The sequence below is a fragment of the Lolium rigidum genome, chromosome 4 (assembly GCF_022539505.1).
Source record: "Lolium rigidum isolate FL_2022 chromosome 4, APGP_CSIRO_Lrig_0.1, whole genome shotgun sequence".
NCBI lineage: Eukaryota > Viridiplantae > Streptophyta > Magnoliopsida > Poales > Poaceae > Lolium > Lolium rigidum.
In genome coordinates this window covers 51,151,422-51,168,203 of record NC_061511.1, presented here as the reverse complement: position 1 = coordinate 51,168,203, position 16,782 = coordinate 51,151,422, and the positions used below count along the sequence as shown (strand labels likewise).

At 48.6% G+C, this 16,782-nt stretch overlaps 1 protein-coding gene across 2 annotated transcripts; it reads right to left on the bottom strand.

Moving 5' to 3' along the window:
* Positions 1-9,322: 9,322 nt before the first annotated feature.
* LOC124708147 (histone H2A.2.2-like) lies at positions 9,323-15,168 on the bottom strand. 2 transcript variants are annotated; one of them, XM_047239836.1, is made up of 3 exons: positions 15,140-15,168; positions 9,661-9,853; positions 9,323-9,577 (listed from the first exon to the last, which is right to left on the bottom strand). In XM_047239836.1, exons 1-3 carry the CDS (start codon positions 15,166-15,168, stop codon positions 9,323-9,325), a joined length of 477 nt encoding a protein of 158 aa, XP_047095792.1. The 2 variants fall into 2 exon arrangements, with proteins under 2 accessions (XP_047095792.1, XP_047095793.1); XM_047239837.1 differs by lacking the exon at positions 15,140-15,168 and having other exon boundaries at positions 9,661-9,880.
* Between the last annotated feature and the right edge of the window lie 1,614 nt (positions 15,169-16,782).

The following is a 16,782-nucleotide window of genomic DNA, read 5'->3' as shown; positions in this document are numbered from 1 at the left end:
CCACGGCGTCCGGATCGACGCAAACCCGGCCCAAATCTTGGGCGGGTTTGCGTGGCCGCGGACGCGAAAGGCTGGTCGCTCGCGTCCGCCCCATGTCCGTCCCTGGCCCGCGTGTCATAGGCATAAATAATATTTTTCATTAAATAGGAGTCATTACAACTTTTTTTTAGCTTCTACTCTATCCTAAATACGTACGGGGCCGGCGGCGTAGCCGGCAACTCCTCGCCGGCTCGCCGTCGGGGCCGTGGATTTCACTCGACGCGGGCGGCCTGTACGCGTGAGGATTCCACTCCAGCTTTACGGGCTGGGTGGCGCGGCATCGGCGGAGGCCTTCATCCTCCTCCTTTCCGTCCGCGCACCTCGGGCGCGCTCGCGCTCCGCCTCCTGCGGCGGAATCATCCGCCTCCCGCACGGCTCCGGCTCTCGCGGGCGGCGCGTTCCCACGGCGGTGCGCGCCTCCCGAGGCGGACGTGGCCGGCGGCACGGGCCTCGTGGTTCTCCTGCCGCCGGCGCATGCGTTCTTGCCGGCCGCGCTCCGCCGAGTCGGCGTCCTCCTCGGGCGCGCCGCTCGGCGAGGGCATCCGGATGAGGTGACGGGCTGCTCGCATAGCGAGCAGCTCGTTCTTCTGGCCGAGGAGGTCGCCTAAACGGCGGCGGCCGGCCCGCCAGGTGGCCTCGTGCTCCTTGGTCACGCGCGTGAGGTGGGCGAGGCGCTCCTCGATGGCGGCGTTGATGTTCGCCAGCGTGAGGTCCTCCTCTTGGACGGGCTCCTCCGCGGCGGTCGCACCCTCCTCCGCGGCCTCGTACCAGTCGTCCGCGGTCTCGTGCCAGCCCTCCGCGGCCGCCTCCGCCATCTCCGCGTCGCCGGCCTTCTTTTCCGCCGCCTCGGCAGCGACGCGGAGCGCCTCGTCGTCGGCGACTGATGGCGTGTAACTCACACGTTCGTTGGGAACCCCAAGAGGAAGGTATGATGCGCACAGTAGCAAGTTTTCCCTCAGAAAGAAACCAAGGTTTAATCGAACCAGGAGGAGCCAAGAAGCACGTTGAAGGTTGATGGTGGCGAAATGTGATGCGGCGCAACAACAGGGATTCCGGCGCCAACGTGGAATCTGCACAACAAAACCAAAGTACTTTGCCCCAACGAAACAAAGTGAGGTTGTCAATCTCACCGGCTTGCTGTAACAAAGGATTAAGCGTATCGAGTGGAAGATGATTGTTTGCAAGAAAACAGTAAAACACAATTGCAGTAGATTGTATGCTATGTAAAGAATAGGACCGGGGTCCACAGTTCACTAGAGGTGTCTCTCCCATAAGACAAAAGCATGTTGGGTGAACAAATTACAGTCGGGCGATTGACAAATAGAGAAGGGCATAACAATGCATATACATGATATGATAAATATAGTGAGATTTAATCCGGGCATTACGACAAAGTACATAGACCGCCATCCAACTGCATCTATGCATAAAAAGTCCACCTTCAGGTTATCATCCGAACCCCATTCAGTATTAAGTTGCTAAGCAACAGCACAATTGCATTAAGTATGGTGCGTAATGTAATCGACAACTACATCCTTAGACATAGAATCAATGTTTTATCCCTAGTGGCAACAGCACATCACAACCTTAGAACTTTCTGTCACTGTCCCAGGTGTCAATGAAGGCATGAACCCACTATCGAGCATAAATACTCCCTCTTGGAGTTAAGAGTACAAACTTGGCCAGAGCCTCTACTAATAACGGAGAGCATGCAAGATCATAAACAACACATAAACAATAGATTGATAATCACCATAACATAGTATTCTCTATCCATCGGATCCCGACAAACACAACATATAGTATTCCAGATAGATGATCTTGATCATGTTAGGCAGCTCACAAGATCCAACAATGAAGCACAATTAGGAGAAGACGACCATCTAGCTACTGCTATGGACCCATAGTCCAGGGGTGAACTACTCACTCATCACTCCGGAGGCGATCATGGCGATGAAGAGTCCTCCGGAGATGAACCCCTGTCCGGCACAGGGTGCCGGAGGCGATCTCCCGAATCCCCGAGATGGGATTCGCGGCGGCGGCGTCTCTGGAAGGTTTTCCGTATCGTGGCTCTCGGTACTGGGGTTTTCGCGACGGAGGCTTTAAGTAGGCGAAAGGGCAACGTGGGGGCCACACGAGGGCCACACACCATAGGTCGGCGCGGCCAGGGCCTGGGCCGCGCCGCCCTATGGTGACGGCGCCTCGTGGCCCCACTTCCTTCCCTCTTCGGTCTTCTGGAAGCTCCGTGCAAAAATAGGACCCTGGGCGTTGATTTCGTCCAATTCCGAGAATATTTCCTTACTAGGATTTCGAAACCAAAAATAGCAGTAAAACAGACAATCGGCTCTTCGGCATCTTGTTAATAGGTTAGTTCCAGAAAATGCATAAATATGACATATAATGTGCATAAAACATGTAGGTATCATCAATAAAGTAGCATGGAACATAAGAAATTATCGATACATTGGAGACGTATCAGCGACCCACCGCGAGTCCGCGCGCTCCTCCTCCTCCGTCCGCGGGAACCTGGCCCGGGCGGCGAGGGAGAGCTTGGCCCACGTGGTCTGCAGGGTGCGAGGCATGGCGCCGGAGAAGGTGGAGGGGGAGAGGAAGGTGATGCGGGCTGTTTGAGGCCGCCGCCGTCTTTTATAGCCGACGGCCTGGCGGGAAACTTGGGCGCCAATGGCGTTTTCGCGCGCGCGGGAACCTTGGTGCGCGCGGGAACTTTCCCGCGCGTTCCACCGCCCGCCATGGCTGTCCCGTCGAGGCCTGCCATGGCGCAGCGCCGCGCAAGGAAGACGAACCACGTGGCGTCTCTTTGGGTCGCCGCGTTGGACGCCGCGTGCGACCCAAACGGACACGCGGACGCGGGGCGCTGTCCGGGTGTCCGTTCGGCCACCCAAACGGCCCAAAACGGACGGCCCAGCGCGTCCGTTTGGGTCGCCCGGTTGGAGATGCCCTGAGTTCCCCATCCAACCCCGACCGCGAGCGCGGCTCCATTCCCCCGCGACCACCGCATCGCGCCGCCGCAAATACCAGCCCTAGCGAGCTGCCGCAGAAGCCCAGCCCAGAGCGCCACGCATGCTCGCTGATTCACGCCGCCAGATACTCCCCCAATTCTTCACACTACCGGAGCATCTCCGTGCCGAACCCAGGATCCCCGCCGCCACACAGGTTCCGGATCTGGCCGTGTGTTCCCCGGATGCTGCGAGTTCACCGACCGGCCGACCCATATCCACGCCACCTCTATCGCTGAGAAGACACCCTCATATGGAGACCTAGGAGCTGGGCTCTGTTTTCCGCCCCTCCAGAAGCAGCTCGACGGCGCTGAGGCTCCCGTAGAGGATGGCCTGGTGGAACAGCGCCAGTCCAAGGAGAATAACGCCCAGATTCTTGATGGAATACTGCTTTTCAATGCAAGGATGGATGGATGCAGCGAGAGGCGCAATCCCATTGGTTAATTACTTGGTTACTAGGAGTATGGTTTCCTGGCCTGGTCCCAGTTCTAAGGTATATAATTTTGCCTTCTACTTTTGGATCTCACAAATTGTAGTAGTAGGGACGGATGCATGAACGTTCCAAATTTGCTACTAAATGATTCTTTCTCCGGTATGCTTTTAGGTGCATCCTTGTAAATGGCATACAGGAAAAATCATGTGCAATTGTGTGAACATGATTCTCTATAATCAATAGGTTCTTAACTTTTAGACAATTATAATTTATGAAATATTTGTATTGCTTGGGAAGATTGTGGAGGTATCTGCTTGTTCGAATCTTCACGTCCATTCCTGACTTTGCCATCTTAGCAAGAGAGTGATAAAGCTAGGATAAAGTCACATATCCGGGTTTTTTTAAAATATGGTATTTTGATTCCACAGTAAGATTTGTTATGCAAGGTACTTCCCATTTTTTAAAACCCAAGGGCTTCTTTCTGGATATTTTGATTTGTGTAGAAGGTGATCCTTAGTTGGTGACAGGTAGGCATTTACTAGATCCATTAGTGGATCCAGCTTGATGAGTGCATCAGTCCTAATTCCAATTTCAATTGGTGTTTATTTAACCAATAGATCATTAGTTAATGGTATAAATTTGATTTTTCCAATAAGGGAAGGGCGGGGATTCAGATGCCCTACCTCAAATAAACTCATGTTTGGTTATATGTAGAGAATACCTAGCCCTATGCGGCTCAGTGTGGTGTATCTGTGTAATGTTGTATTGATATATTGATTGGTGGCAGGGGGATCCTTGATGGTGCTCTAGGGTCTCTAAGTTTAACCCGCAACTGTTGAAATGCATGTACGTCACATTATGTAAACAGTTTGGTTGCCTTGCAGCAAGTTAAAATATGTCTTCATGAAAGGCTAACATAACAAACATTTCTTTCATCTATCTGAATGTGCACTTTGGATTTCCTTCGTTTCATCTAATTTGTTGTTTTCTTATAGGGATGAGATTTATTCTATCATCGTGGGGAAGATGGTTTTTATTATTACCGTACAAAAGTACAAGGTTTAGGACTTCAGGTAGGTGATCCCTGACCCAAATGACAAAAATATGTACTATGACCGTTATTTTCAGTCTGTCATTTTAGACTCACCTCTCCATTTGTCATCATCTTGGTTCTACAGCTCAATTTGTTCGTGTGCATGATAGTAAACTCTGTACTAATATTGTTAAAGTTATGTACGATGTATGTATAAACCGAGTTTTATGCGTATAATGGCTCGATCTAATTCATTAATCACACATGTCATCCGTGAAAGGTCCCAGATAAACAACTTGATGTTATAGTGATGAACAAGCTAAAAAGGTTTGCGGCCTCCCCGCATAAAAAAACAGTTTGTTTTCTGCCGCATACAAAATTCGTTTTCTTTCTAGGACTTAAGGTTGATTTAGGATAAGAAGTAATTAAAGGCAGTAAACTCGGCAGAACTTCGAACACCAGTTCAGTCTATATCTTGGCTATAGTAGAAGATTAGTTAATGTGTTAAGCTGCTTGTTACACCTGTCACTTGGGGATTCTTCTTTGGTGTCTGTCCTTGCCTTAAGAAAATATATATGATCCAGAATAAGGTAATTTTCAGCTATATGGGGTTACAAGTCCGCAATCGTTCTTCCTTCCTTTATTGACTGTTTCACCGTGGTTTTATAAAGATTAATCTAGGAAATATGTGACAGTTGACTGGAAATGTTGATTTTACCTCGAATTTCTGTTGTTGCTCGATGTCTTTTGCGCAAGTTGCGCTTATCTGAATTTCATGCAAAGTTGTTGCATAGATTATTTGCTCTTTATTATGTTGTGATTTTTGTTACTCTGTGCAAGAAGGTATCCTTGCGTCAATGTCTTGGAAATATTAGTATCTTCAAATTAAATTCATCATTTAATCATCCTTAAGTGAGACGTATTTCCCTGTATTGCAATATAATAGTTACAACATGGAGCTTATGCTACCAATGGTTTATACTCCAGAATTGCACACATGTCTCTACCTAGGATAGATTACCCCGTTTTTTTTGTTACCGTGGTACCAAGACGGCTCTACTGTGTCCATGTCTTGAAAATCTTAGCATAGTAATGCCTTCAACAAGGTCATTGCCAGGCACAACCAATTAAGGTCAGGCTTTGGATTGTCACCCTGAAATGTAAGACTCTGAACTTCACATGTGTTGTCGCCCCCACTTGCATACTGCTACTACGAGAACCAGAACACCAAGTAAGTCCCTCAACATCACAGAGACTCGAACCTCCATTGCTAGTCCTCCAATCCGGCCTTCATGATATTCTCCGCCTCTGATTTCACCATGAATCTGAATCTCATCTGATGGCAACACAGTACAGAGCTTCGGGCCGCTCCCTCCAGAACCAAACGGTCGGAATAAAAGCATGGGTGCGTGCGACCGAATCCCACCCGATCCAGCAAACTCCAGGCAAAAGATGCACCACTTGCCGGTGGAGCCTTCCGAAACTCATCACTCCGGCTAGATGAAGAAGGACCGACATCACGAAGGTATTCATCTTCGCAAAAGAAGAACCCTAGGACAACCACCTTTATTAGGTAGATCGGCCTGCCCCCACGTCGCCGCCCGCCGGTCGACCTCATCGGCTGAAGAGGAGGCCCGCCACCGACCACAGACCCGTCGACGAGTCGTTCGCCGCCACCCCCAACTCCGAAGTAGGCCACCAACGAGAGCCACCGGGATTGAGAGGCGCAGAGGACCGACCGACCACCACCAGGCACAGCCACACCGCCGTAGACGCTGGATCCGCAGCCGTCAGGGCCACCCCCGCTGCCAGCCGCATCGCCGAAAATCACCCGGCCGCCGCAACCCTCGTTGTGGCAGCCAAGCACGACGCGCCAGAACTCCACCGGCCGAGGCCGTTGCCCTAGATCCCGCCTAGGACCACACCCCACCGATCCCCGACAAGCCCCGATACCGGCCGGTGACCGCCGTCGTCGATCCGCACCTCCTCTGCGTGCCTGACGCGAGAGGGAGCCTGCCGCCGCCCAGAGCACCACGGGAGTATTAAGATTTTTAATTTTGGTGAAAGATTAGAGCATAGTCCTCAAGATAAATTGTATGAGTACCAAGTCTAGCATGGGCCTCAAGTATAAATATGAACCTAAATTCGCGTTTGGTAGGATTTGAACTCAGGTGCAGGGTTTGTACATCCACTCCCCCAACCAGTTGAGCTAGACTCACTTCCCAAAAAATGGCCTCAAGAGTTTTGATGGCTTGAGCCTTTAGGAGAACTTATGACATAAATGGCCAGGTCCTTTTAATGTTTAACAAAATATATCTTGGGCATTGTATACCAAGCAATCCATATCCCTCATGATCCTCATTTAAATAGGGTGTCTTTTCCATCTATTATGTGTTTTTTATGCAAATATATTTCATGTTTATTACTCAATTGTGTATGAAGTTGAGAACATAGTTGTCGTTTGACTTTTTTCAATCAACCATATGGATTAGCATCTCTCATCTAATTAGAGAATATACAATGCTTCATCCTTGCAATTTCATGATGGTGCTGTTTGGGGACACACTTTTAGTAGCTGAAGGAGTTGCAAACCCATTCAATCTCTGACTATCGCTCTGTCTCTCTCCCGATATGGATTAGCATCTCTCATCTAATTAGAGAATATAATGCTCATCCTTGCAGTTTCACGATGGAGCTGTTTGGGGATGCAGTTTTACTTTTCTCTTACACTGGAAAATGACCTTAGTCCTCGACTAAGGAAAAAAAAAAGGTTCGATGTTTCTGCTGACGTGCGTAAGATATCTATTTGGACTGATGTTAAAAATTTCTTTTCTATGAGCAAGGATTAACTGGCTTATTACCCTTGAGACCTGCTTTTACAAGAACATAAAATACAAGGTGACATCAATCGACAAGGACCATTTGGTTGACCCAATTCAGTTATAAGTGATCCTTTCCCATTTTCCATACTATTTAGTTTGTGTTTACTTTATGCATTGTGAAATCGAGCCAACATCAAACTTATCCTTTACCTATGCACTAATCGATATGCAAATTTCCACTGTCATTACGTGGTGTTGGTAACTTAGTATCATCATCAGGTAGAAAACTCTCTTTTGACCAGAGTTGCAGTTTGCTGCTCAAGAACTATAACAAGAAACTTATATGTGCATTGTACTCTTTTTTCTAAAAATATTTTTACTTTGTAGGTAAGGTGTACAACGCCTTTTGAGTAAGTAACGGACTTGACAAGACAATCAAGAAAAATGAAAAGGCTTTGGAGCTCTAGACTAAGTTGTGAACAAGCTAGTCATATGTGTACCATTAGTCCAAGGAGCTCAAATCTGCCCTCAAAGCGAGGAGGTACTGCTCCTTGACCAAGCAAAAAAGTTGCTTCAACACGACCTACAAGCGGAAACTGTATATATGTAGCATCCTCTGGTCCATTTGAACTGGTAATTTAAAATCAAAATACTTGCCAATTAAGAGATGAACTTTTTACCCAATTGCATCAAATGTGGAAGCAATGTCACAAATTCCTTGACATTGAGTCGTCCAGATCTTGTTAGATATTTCCGATTTTCATGTTTCTTTACATATTTTCATTACCTTTTCAAATAAACGGGTGCGGCAATGCGCGCTTACATGGTCTAGTTCTGTTGTATAACTATACCTAGGCATAGTTCGAGCCGGGCCTAACAAAGCCCGACGCAAAAAGCCCAGGCCCGGCCCAGCCCAACCGTCGAGCCTAGAATTTTGGCCCAAGCCCGGCCATCACAACAAATATCCATCGGGCTTCGGGCCTCGAGCCGGGCCTCTTCCTTATTTGGTATATTTATCAAGCCCAGGCTTGGCCCATCGCAACCATCGGACCTAAATCTTCGGCTCAAGCCCAGGAATTTCGGGCCTGGCCGGGTTTCCCATGGTCAGGTATATATAACCCTCAGAAAATCAAAGAAGACCTTGTACCAGAGGCAGGAAGCAATGGTGACCCCACTCTGTGTCAATATTCAGAAGCAAACATGCATCTGTTATGCAAACTGTTTTGTTTGCATAACGAAATTACAGAAATGACACCTAGAACTAAGCGAGAGTGACACAACTTCTCAGCCATGGAACTTGTTATTCAGGAGGAGAAAGCAAATGTTTCAATAGACATTGCTCAGCATACCGATGCAACCTAATTGACTTGTGAAAAGGGAAACTTGTGTACACTCTGTGGTTGAAAACATTGCTTGATGTTTCACACCCCACAGCAGCAGCAACAACACACAAATCGCAATTTTTCTGCCAACCATCACTCAAATTATTCATCCAAACTGAGTCATTTGCGCACGCGTAACATTGAAGAAAAATACAGGAATGAACAGAGAAATCCTTAGTGGCCATTTAACAATACTGCCGAATGAAAACAACTTGGACAAACTGATTCAGGAAATATATTGACATCATTCATGACATTCGTGACAATCTAATTCGTGAGAAGACAGTATTACAATTTTCTATCAACAAATACTCAGATTACTGGTGCAAAACATGGCTAATTTGCTCAAACTGCCAAAATTGACAGAATTCTTAGAGGCCGTATAGCAATACTGCAGATGAAAACACAACTTGGATAATTGATTAGCCAGAGGAAGCAAGCGGCTTCCTCATGCTCACGATTACACAGCGACGTCAAGGGACTATGTCCCCAAACAACCCGAGTTACTAAACTACAGCTAGACCAGACTCTCAATCAAAGCACTAAGTACACAAGCGCACACACAGAGCCTACTCCATCATCAGCATGGTCCGGATCTAGGCCTTGGCGGCCTTCTTGGGGGACTTGGCGGCCTTCTTGGGCGACTTGGCGGCTACCTTCTCAGCCTTCTCGACGGACTTCTTGGGGAGAAGCACGGGGTTGATGTTGGGCAGCACGCCGCCGTGGGCGATGGTGACGCCGCCGAGCAGCCTCCCGAGCTCCTGGTCGTTGCGGATGGCCAGCAGCAGGTGCCGCGGCACTATCCGGGACTTCTTGTTGTCGCGCGCCGCGTTGCCGGCCAGCTCCAGGACCTGCAGCAGCGGGAAGAACAGTCAGCTCGGTTGTTGGAAAGGGGTGAAGCGGATGGGAAGAGAGGGAGAAGGGCGGGGCGTGCCTCGGCTGCGAGGTACTCGAGGACGGCGGCGAGGTAGACGGGGGCGCCGGTGCCGACGCGCTTGGCGTAGCGGCCCTTCTTGAGGTACCGCCCGATGCGGCCGACGGGGAACTGCAGCCCGGCCTTGACGGAGCGGGTCACCGACTTCTTCCTCGGCCCGCCCAGCTTCTTCGCCGCGAACTTCTTCCCCTTGCTGGCGTCCATCTTCCTTGCTTGGCTCCGGCGAGAGGATGGGAATTGTGTTTGAGTGAGTTTGGAGCTGTCGCGTCAGTGGTTTTATAGCTGTGTGGGCTGCGGGGGCGATCCGCGTGACCTGCGGTTTGCGCCGTCGGATGGGAGCTGAAGTGGACGGTGGATGCTGGCTTGGGTAGACTGATCCGTGGGAGGGGGTGCACTGGCCAATCAGGAGCGCGGGATTGGGCAAGAGAAGGAGCGCGCGCGAGGCGCGTTCGACAGGTCATGGCGTGGCGCGCGTCTCGTGATGATGGTGGGTCTCACTCTCACCTGCAAATGGACGCCCTTTGTGCTTGATTGTGAACAACACCTCAAAAGTACTTCATTCTAACCTAAAAGATGTACTCCGTAGTACACTTGTCAAAAAAAAGTAGTACAACTCCTAGAGCATCTCCACTAGTTGGTGCTCCCAGACCGAAATCCAGCGTGAAATAGTGTCGGATTTGAGGCAATTTTGGTTTAAAAAGCGCCCAACTTCCAATCTCCCCTAGCTAGGCCAGATTGAGATTTGAATTACAACCCAATTTCAGTCAAAACGAAGCAAATTTTGACTAAAATTTAGGCTAATTGTGGGGATTTTATTAATTCCAGGTGAGTTCGATAGATTTTCTTCAGATTCATACATATATTTGAATTCAATGTAGATTAGGCTACGTAAAAAAATTGAATACCTATATATAGGCGTTCTACATGCCGAGCTGCTTAGAACGTCGTGTAGTCGTCGTCGTCCGGTGCGCGGCTTATGACCTCACCTAACGAAGCACGGCTGCAGCCCTCCCCGCCGTTGTTGTCATCTTCGTCGTCGAGGACGATGACGCCGCCCTGCTAGCGGATCGCGGCCTGCTCCCGTCGGCCCTCCCGCTCGCGCGAGGCCTCATGCCGTCGGCGGAGCCTGCTCCCGTCGGCCCTCCCGCTTGCGCGAGGCCTCCTGCCGTCGGCGGAGCGCGGCCTGCTAGAGCAGGTGTTCCTGGCGCTCGGCCTCGGCGCGCTCCCACTACATCCTTGACCATTCAAGAGCCACCTCTGCAGAGGCATCGGAGCGACTATAATTCCCTCGCATGTATGAACATGCTCAATATGCTAAAAATAATAAAGCTTCCCAAAGCTTCTTCTTCTTCAACTCTTTCAGATCTTTGTCACCGGATGCGTTATTCATCTCCAAGCAAGGGAAAACTTCTCGGTTTCATGGCTCGTTCTTGGGACAACTTGCAGACTTCGTCCATCAAAGCCGATAACTGCGAAGCTCAAGGCCTGAGCCCGAATAATCGGGAGCCATCTTACGACTCGTTTGATGAAGATTACGAAGTCTTCATGCATAAAGCTTCATGCGGTTGGAGGAAACCTGCGCACCTTGCCATGGTGACGCCCGAACATGAAGAGGAAACCAAGAAGCCTCACAGGAAGGGACGTGTGGAGTCACTCAAGCTCATCTCCACCAACTACGCGACACCAAAACGTAAGTTTAATGAAGTTGATGCAGGGACCTACGAAGAAACCACCGCATATATCCACGGCGAAGAAATTCATGGTGAACGCCCCCATTAGCGTCAATCCGCTTGAGCAGTGGGATTTCAACCTGACGGATGAACCAACTCCACCAAACAAGCCACTCATGAGGACCAAACATCGTATCAACCTGTCGGAGAAGTACCTGAAAGAAAAACTCATTCATCGGGACATTGTGCGCTGGCGCCTCCTAAACCTAGAGAACAAGAAGGAGACCAATGAGATGGTTGGAGTGATCACGGACGCAGTAAACTCCATGCGCTTCGAACTGCAGAAGGCTCTCCGTTGCATATCTGCCCTGGAGAAGATGAATAGAAAGTTTAGTGTAGTTGTTTCCAACGTCATCCCTCCACCTTAAAACCCTAAGGTATCAAATAATCGCATATTTGATCCACCTGGCTTGATTCCAAGCTTGGGGAGATCTATAACATCTTGTAATCTAACTTTCAAGTTTGTATGTTTACTTTCCGCTTGCATTTAGTTTCAGTTCCACAAGCTTTGCATTAGTTGCATCATTTATTTTTTTAACACTTTTTTCCTTCCTTATTTGTTGGGATTTTTTCCGGCACGACTATAATTCCAATCCCACAAGATTTTCCCTTACGTAACCCTTAATAAAGCTCCTCAAAGTAGCAATCGACATCGAGGTATCAAAGTCAGACAAGAATGACACATATTTTGTTTTATCATCCTCAGAAGATCAATCGACATCGAGGTATCAAAGTAGCAAACCTGATGATTCGAAGGCAGAAAGCAATTGCAACCCACTTTTAATAATCGGAAACAAACTACAGCTACACCTGACTCTCAACAAAAGCACTAAGTACACAGGGAGGAGCACAATCACACAGAGCCCAGTTCACAATCATCAGCGCGCGCCTGAGGCAAAGCAAAGCCAGCCAGCCGTGAAAAGCATGCACATCAAAGGCCGAAGTTGGACCCACTTCTTATGTCCGAACCAGATGCCATCAAGCCCACTCGACAGGCCCAAGCGGGAGAGAAGGCAGCCACAGGCAGAACTTCGGGTCCGGGGCAGGATTTTGGCGACAAAGACTGCCTGGGAAGCGTCTGGCCTGAAAAAAGGCCTAATTTCTGCCTAAAATGACCGGCACTTGTCAAATTTTTCGGAAATCCGACTTTCTCTGCGATTCCCGGTCTAGCTAACCCGGAGCCGGTTTTCCGCGGGTTTTTTCCCGGTTCGCCTCAGCTCTAGCCTATTTCTTAGGCAGCTTTGTCTGAGCTGGGTACGAGGAACCGCTGAAGCCCACCAAGAAGGCTGCATGCATGTGCGCTCTTGTCATACTGCATTTCTACATTCAGCCGCTTTGGCTCTAGCTCGTTCCTTCACACCTGGCAACATTAATTAGGTCCAGCACCGTATGATTTGTTACTACTCTTAATTTAAGTAGTGCTAAACAATATTTTTAAATTCTGATTAAGCAAGTAATTAGCACTAATAAATTCGATGCATGCCTCCACTCGCTCTGCTTCCTTTTATTACTTAAGGTAACATCGATATATCTTGCAGAATCAACAACACAAACTCCATCGTGGATGGTGTTTTGGGCTCTCGTCTTGCTCAATGACCATGATCAAGAGATGCCGGTATTGCGCGATGATCGCCACCACTGCTCATTGCCCAGCGTTAGGACGGTGCCATCATCGTTTTGTCTTACAACGCCACACGTGCCGATGCCAACATTGTCGGTTTTGTTACTCCAGCTGGTGACAGACGGCGAGTTCTCCTCCAGTATGTCACTAAGTACACAGGGAGGAGCACAATCACACAGAGCCCAGTTCACCATCATCAGCGCGCGCCTGAGGCAAAGCAAAGCCAGCCAGCCGTGAAAAGCATGCACAGCAAAGGCCGAAGTTGGACCCACTTCTTATGTCCGAACTAGATGCCATCAAGCCCACTGACAGGCCCAAGCGGGAGAGAAGGCAGCCACAGGCAGAACTTCGGGTCCGGGGCAGGATTTTGGCGACAAAGACTGCCTAGGAAGCGTCTGGCCTGAAAAAAGGCCTAATTTCTGCCTAAAATGACCGGCACTTGTCAAATTTTTCGGAAATCCGACTTTCTTTGCGATTCCCGGTCTAGCTAACCTGGAGCCGGTTTTCCGCGGGTTTTTTCCCGGTTCGCCTCAGCTCTAGCCTATTTCTTAGGCAGCTTTGCTGGGCTGGGTACAGGAACCGCTGAAGCCCACCAAGAAGGCTGCAGGCATGTGCGCTCTTGTCATACTGCATTTCTACATTCAGCCGCTTTGGCTCTAGCTCGTTCCTTCACACCTGACAACATTAATTAGGTCCAACACCGTATGATTTGTTACTACTCTTAATTTAAGTAGTGCTAAACAATATTTTTAAATTCTAATTAAGCAAGTAATTAGCACTAATAAATTCGATGCATGCCTCCACTCGCTCTGCTTCCTTTTGTTACGTAAGGTAACATCGATATATCTTGCGGAATCAACAACACAAACTCCATCGTGGATGGTGTTTTGGGCTCTCGTCTTGCTCAATGACCATGATCAAGAGATGCCGGTATTGCGCGATGATCGCCACCACTGCTCATTGCCCAGCGTTAGGACGGTGCCATCATCGTTTTGTCTTACAACGCCACACGTGCCGATGCCAACATTGTCGGTTTTGTTACTCCAGCTGGTGACAGACGGCGAGTTCTCCTCCAGTATGTCACTAAGTACACAGGGAGGAGCACAATCACACGAGCCCGATTCACCATCATCGGCGCGCGCACGAGGCAAAGCAAAGCCAGCCGGCCGTGAAAAGCATGCACGACAAAGGCCGAAGTTGGACCCACTTCTTATGTCCGAACCGGATGCCATCAAGCCCAGCCGACAGGCCCAAGCGGGAGAGAAGGCAGCCACGGAGCGGAACTTCGGGTCCGGGGCAGGATTTTGGCGACAAAGACTGCTCGGGAAGCGTCGGCTCTGAAAAAGGCCTAATTTCTGCCTAAAATGACCGGCACTTGTCAAATTTTTCGGAAATCCGACTTTCTCTGCGATTCCCGGTCTAGCTAACCCGGAGCCGGTTTTCCGCGGGTTTTTTCCCGGTTCGCCTCAGCTCTAGCCTATTTCTTAGGCAGCTTTGCTGGGCTGGGTACAGGAACCGCTGAAGCCCACCAACAAGGCTGCATGCATGTGCGCTCTTGTCATACTGCATTTCTACATTCAGCCGCTTTGGCTCTAGCTCGTTCCTTCACACCTGACAACATTAATTAGGTCCAGCACCGTATGATTTGTTACTACTCTTAATTTAAGTAGTGCTAAACAATATTTTTTAATTCTGATTAAGCAAGTAATTAGCACTAATAAATTCGATGCATGCCTCCACTCGCTCTGCTTCCTTTTGTTACGTAAGGTAACATCGATATATCTTGCAGAATCAACAACACAAACTCCATCGTGGATGGTGTTTTGGGCTCTCGTCTTGCTCAATGACCATGATCAAGAGATGCCGGTATTGCGCGATGATCGCCACCACTGCTCATTGCCCAGCGTTAGGACGGTGCCATCATCGTTTTGTCTTACAACGTCACACGTGCCGATGCCAACATTGTCGGTTTTGTTACTCCAGCTGGTGACAGATGGCGAGTTCTCCTCCAGTATGTCCTAGATCGTGTTCCCACCTTAGCTAGGCTCTCCAGCGTCAGCTCTGCCCACTACGGTTGCTCGCCGAACATCAAGAGTTGTTGGTGTTGGTTCGCCGCCGACAATGTCGCGCGATGGCCACTGCGGTGTTGACGTCCATGCCCTCGATAATATATAGTAAATTATGAGCATTCTAGATGTTCAAAAAGTCCATCAATGGTCTCATCGCAGTCCACGCCTCATCGGCCAATGATACCGTCTCCCATGCGTGATATGTGGAGTGAGTGACACTGTGTAGATTTGAGTGGGTCCATGCCCGTAAATAGAGGACATGATGACACGACGAATGGACACAATGTTCTCGATCTTCACTCTCTAGCTTTCTCTCACTCTCTGTAATCTTAGTTTCTTTCTTCAAGTTGAGGTGTGTTAAGACAGTAGTGTAGTGTCTATTTATAGAGAGACGATGACAGTTGGATGCTACCAAAAATATCTAGCAATAGTGCTAGTATCATAACTAGTATCATGCACATTGGTCCCACAAAAATGCTGATGTGGCAGCTAATTAAGGAGGAGAGAGGAGATTAGAGTAACATAGGTAGATATTGTATCATAGCGCATGTCACGAGAAAAGTTAATGTCAAACAAATCTTGTGCACAAATTTACATTAAGATTCTAAAAAACAATAAATATAGCATAACTATGATACTACTTTATGATACTAACCACTATAGAAATAGTATCATACACAAGTATCATATGCATGATACTACTACATGATACTTACCACTATGACCAACCTAAGCCCGCTCATTTGGCCCTAACCTGCCTTTTGGATGGCATGCAGCGGCTCCACTCCACGCGTAGATGTGCCGACAGAGACACTTCTACCTTCCCAAGGGACAAGGCCACCTCTCTCCCTCAAGTAGCGTGCCATGTCCCATCTCCCCGGACAATCAGCTCATGTTACTAGAGCTGTTCATGCATGCATGGCCTTGAACACCAAGTCTTTTCATGATTCTGCTTTGGGATTAGAGCAAGTACAATACTAGAGCCTAGTCATCTTACTCTAAGAGATTAAATATTATATTTTAGTTAAGTTGGATAAGAGACAAAAGGAGAGAGGAGGAGTGCTCTAATGCAAAGCCGGCTCTAGCACGTGCTTCTAGGCATGTTGTGAGAGTGAATGGTGGGTCATGTATCGAGTAAAGTACTACATTTTTGTAGCTCACTATTGTACATGTTGGCTACTAAATTAGCTATATGTGACATGACAGTATGCTAGAGACAGCGATCAACACTACTTTTGTTCTTGCTCTTAGTACTACTACTCATGCATGGTCGATGGTCAAATGCTTCGGTACAGTACTTATGCCCATTTCATGGGCAGCGTGTTGGTATTACACTACTTCAAGATGTTAAGATCATCACAATAAAAAAATCGAACCTAATTATTAATAATCCGAGTGCAGGGTTCCGAGACATCTATCCGGCATTGTCTCGACCAACTGTCCGAGTCTATGTCACGTTGTTTCCGCTCCGGCTACTTTCCCGCCCAAATCTTGGCATGTCGTTTTCCCTTCCAAATTTCATAACACCGTTCCAAATTGCATGATCATATTGCATCAAAGCCCTGGACCACGTTTGTGGCGGCCAGGGCATGGTCTGGTTCTCTTATCTCCCCCCCCCCCCCACCACCCCACACACACACAAACACACATATCCACCCACCCAGTGAGACACACAAATGTTCGAATATGGGGCCATCGGCAC

Coding starts and splice junctions, on each gene's coding strand:
- LOC124708147 (XM_047239836.1), bottom strand. CDS start 15,168: ATGGACGTCAACACCGCAGTGGCCATCGC. Junction 9,854..15,139: donor AACACCGCAGTGGCCATCGC/GCGACATTGTCG, acceptor GATGGACGCCAG/CAAGGGGAAGAAGTTCGCGG. Junction 9,578..9,660: donor TCGAGTACCTCGCAGCCGAG/GCACGCCCCGCC, acceptor CCGCTGCTGCAG/GTCCTGGAGCTGGCCGGCAA.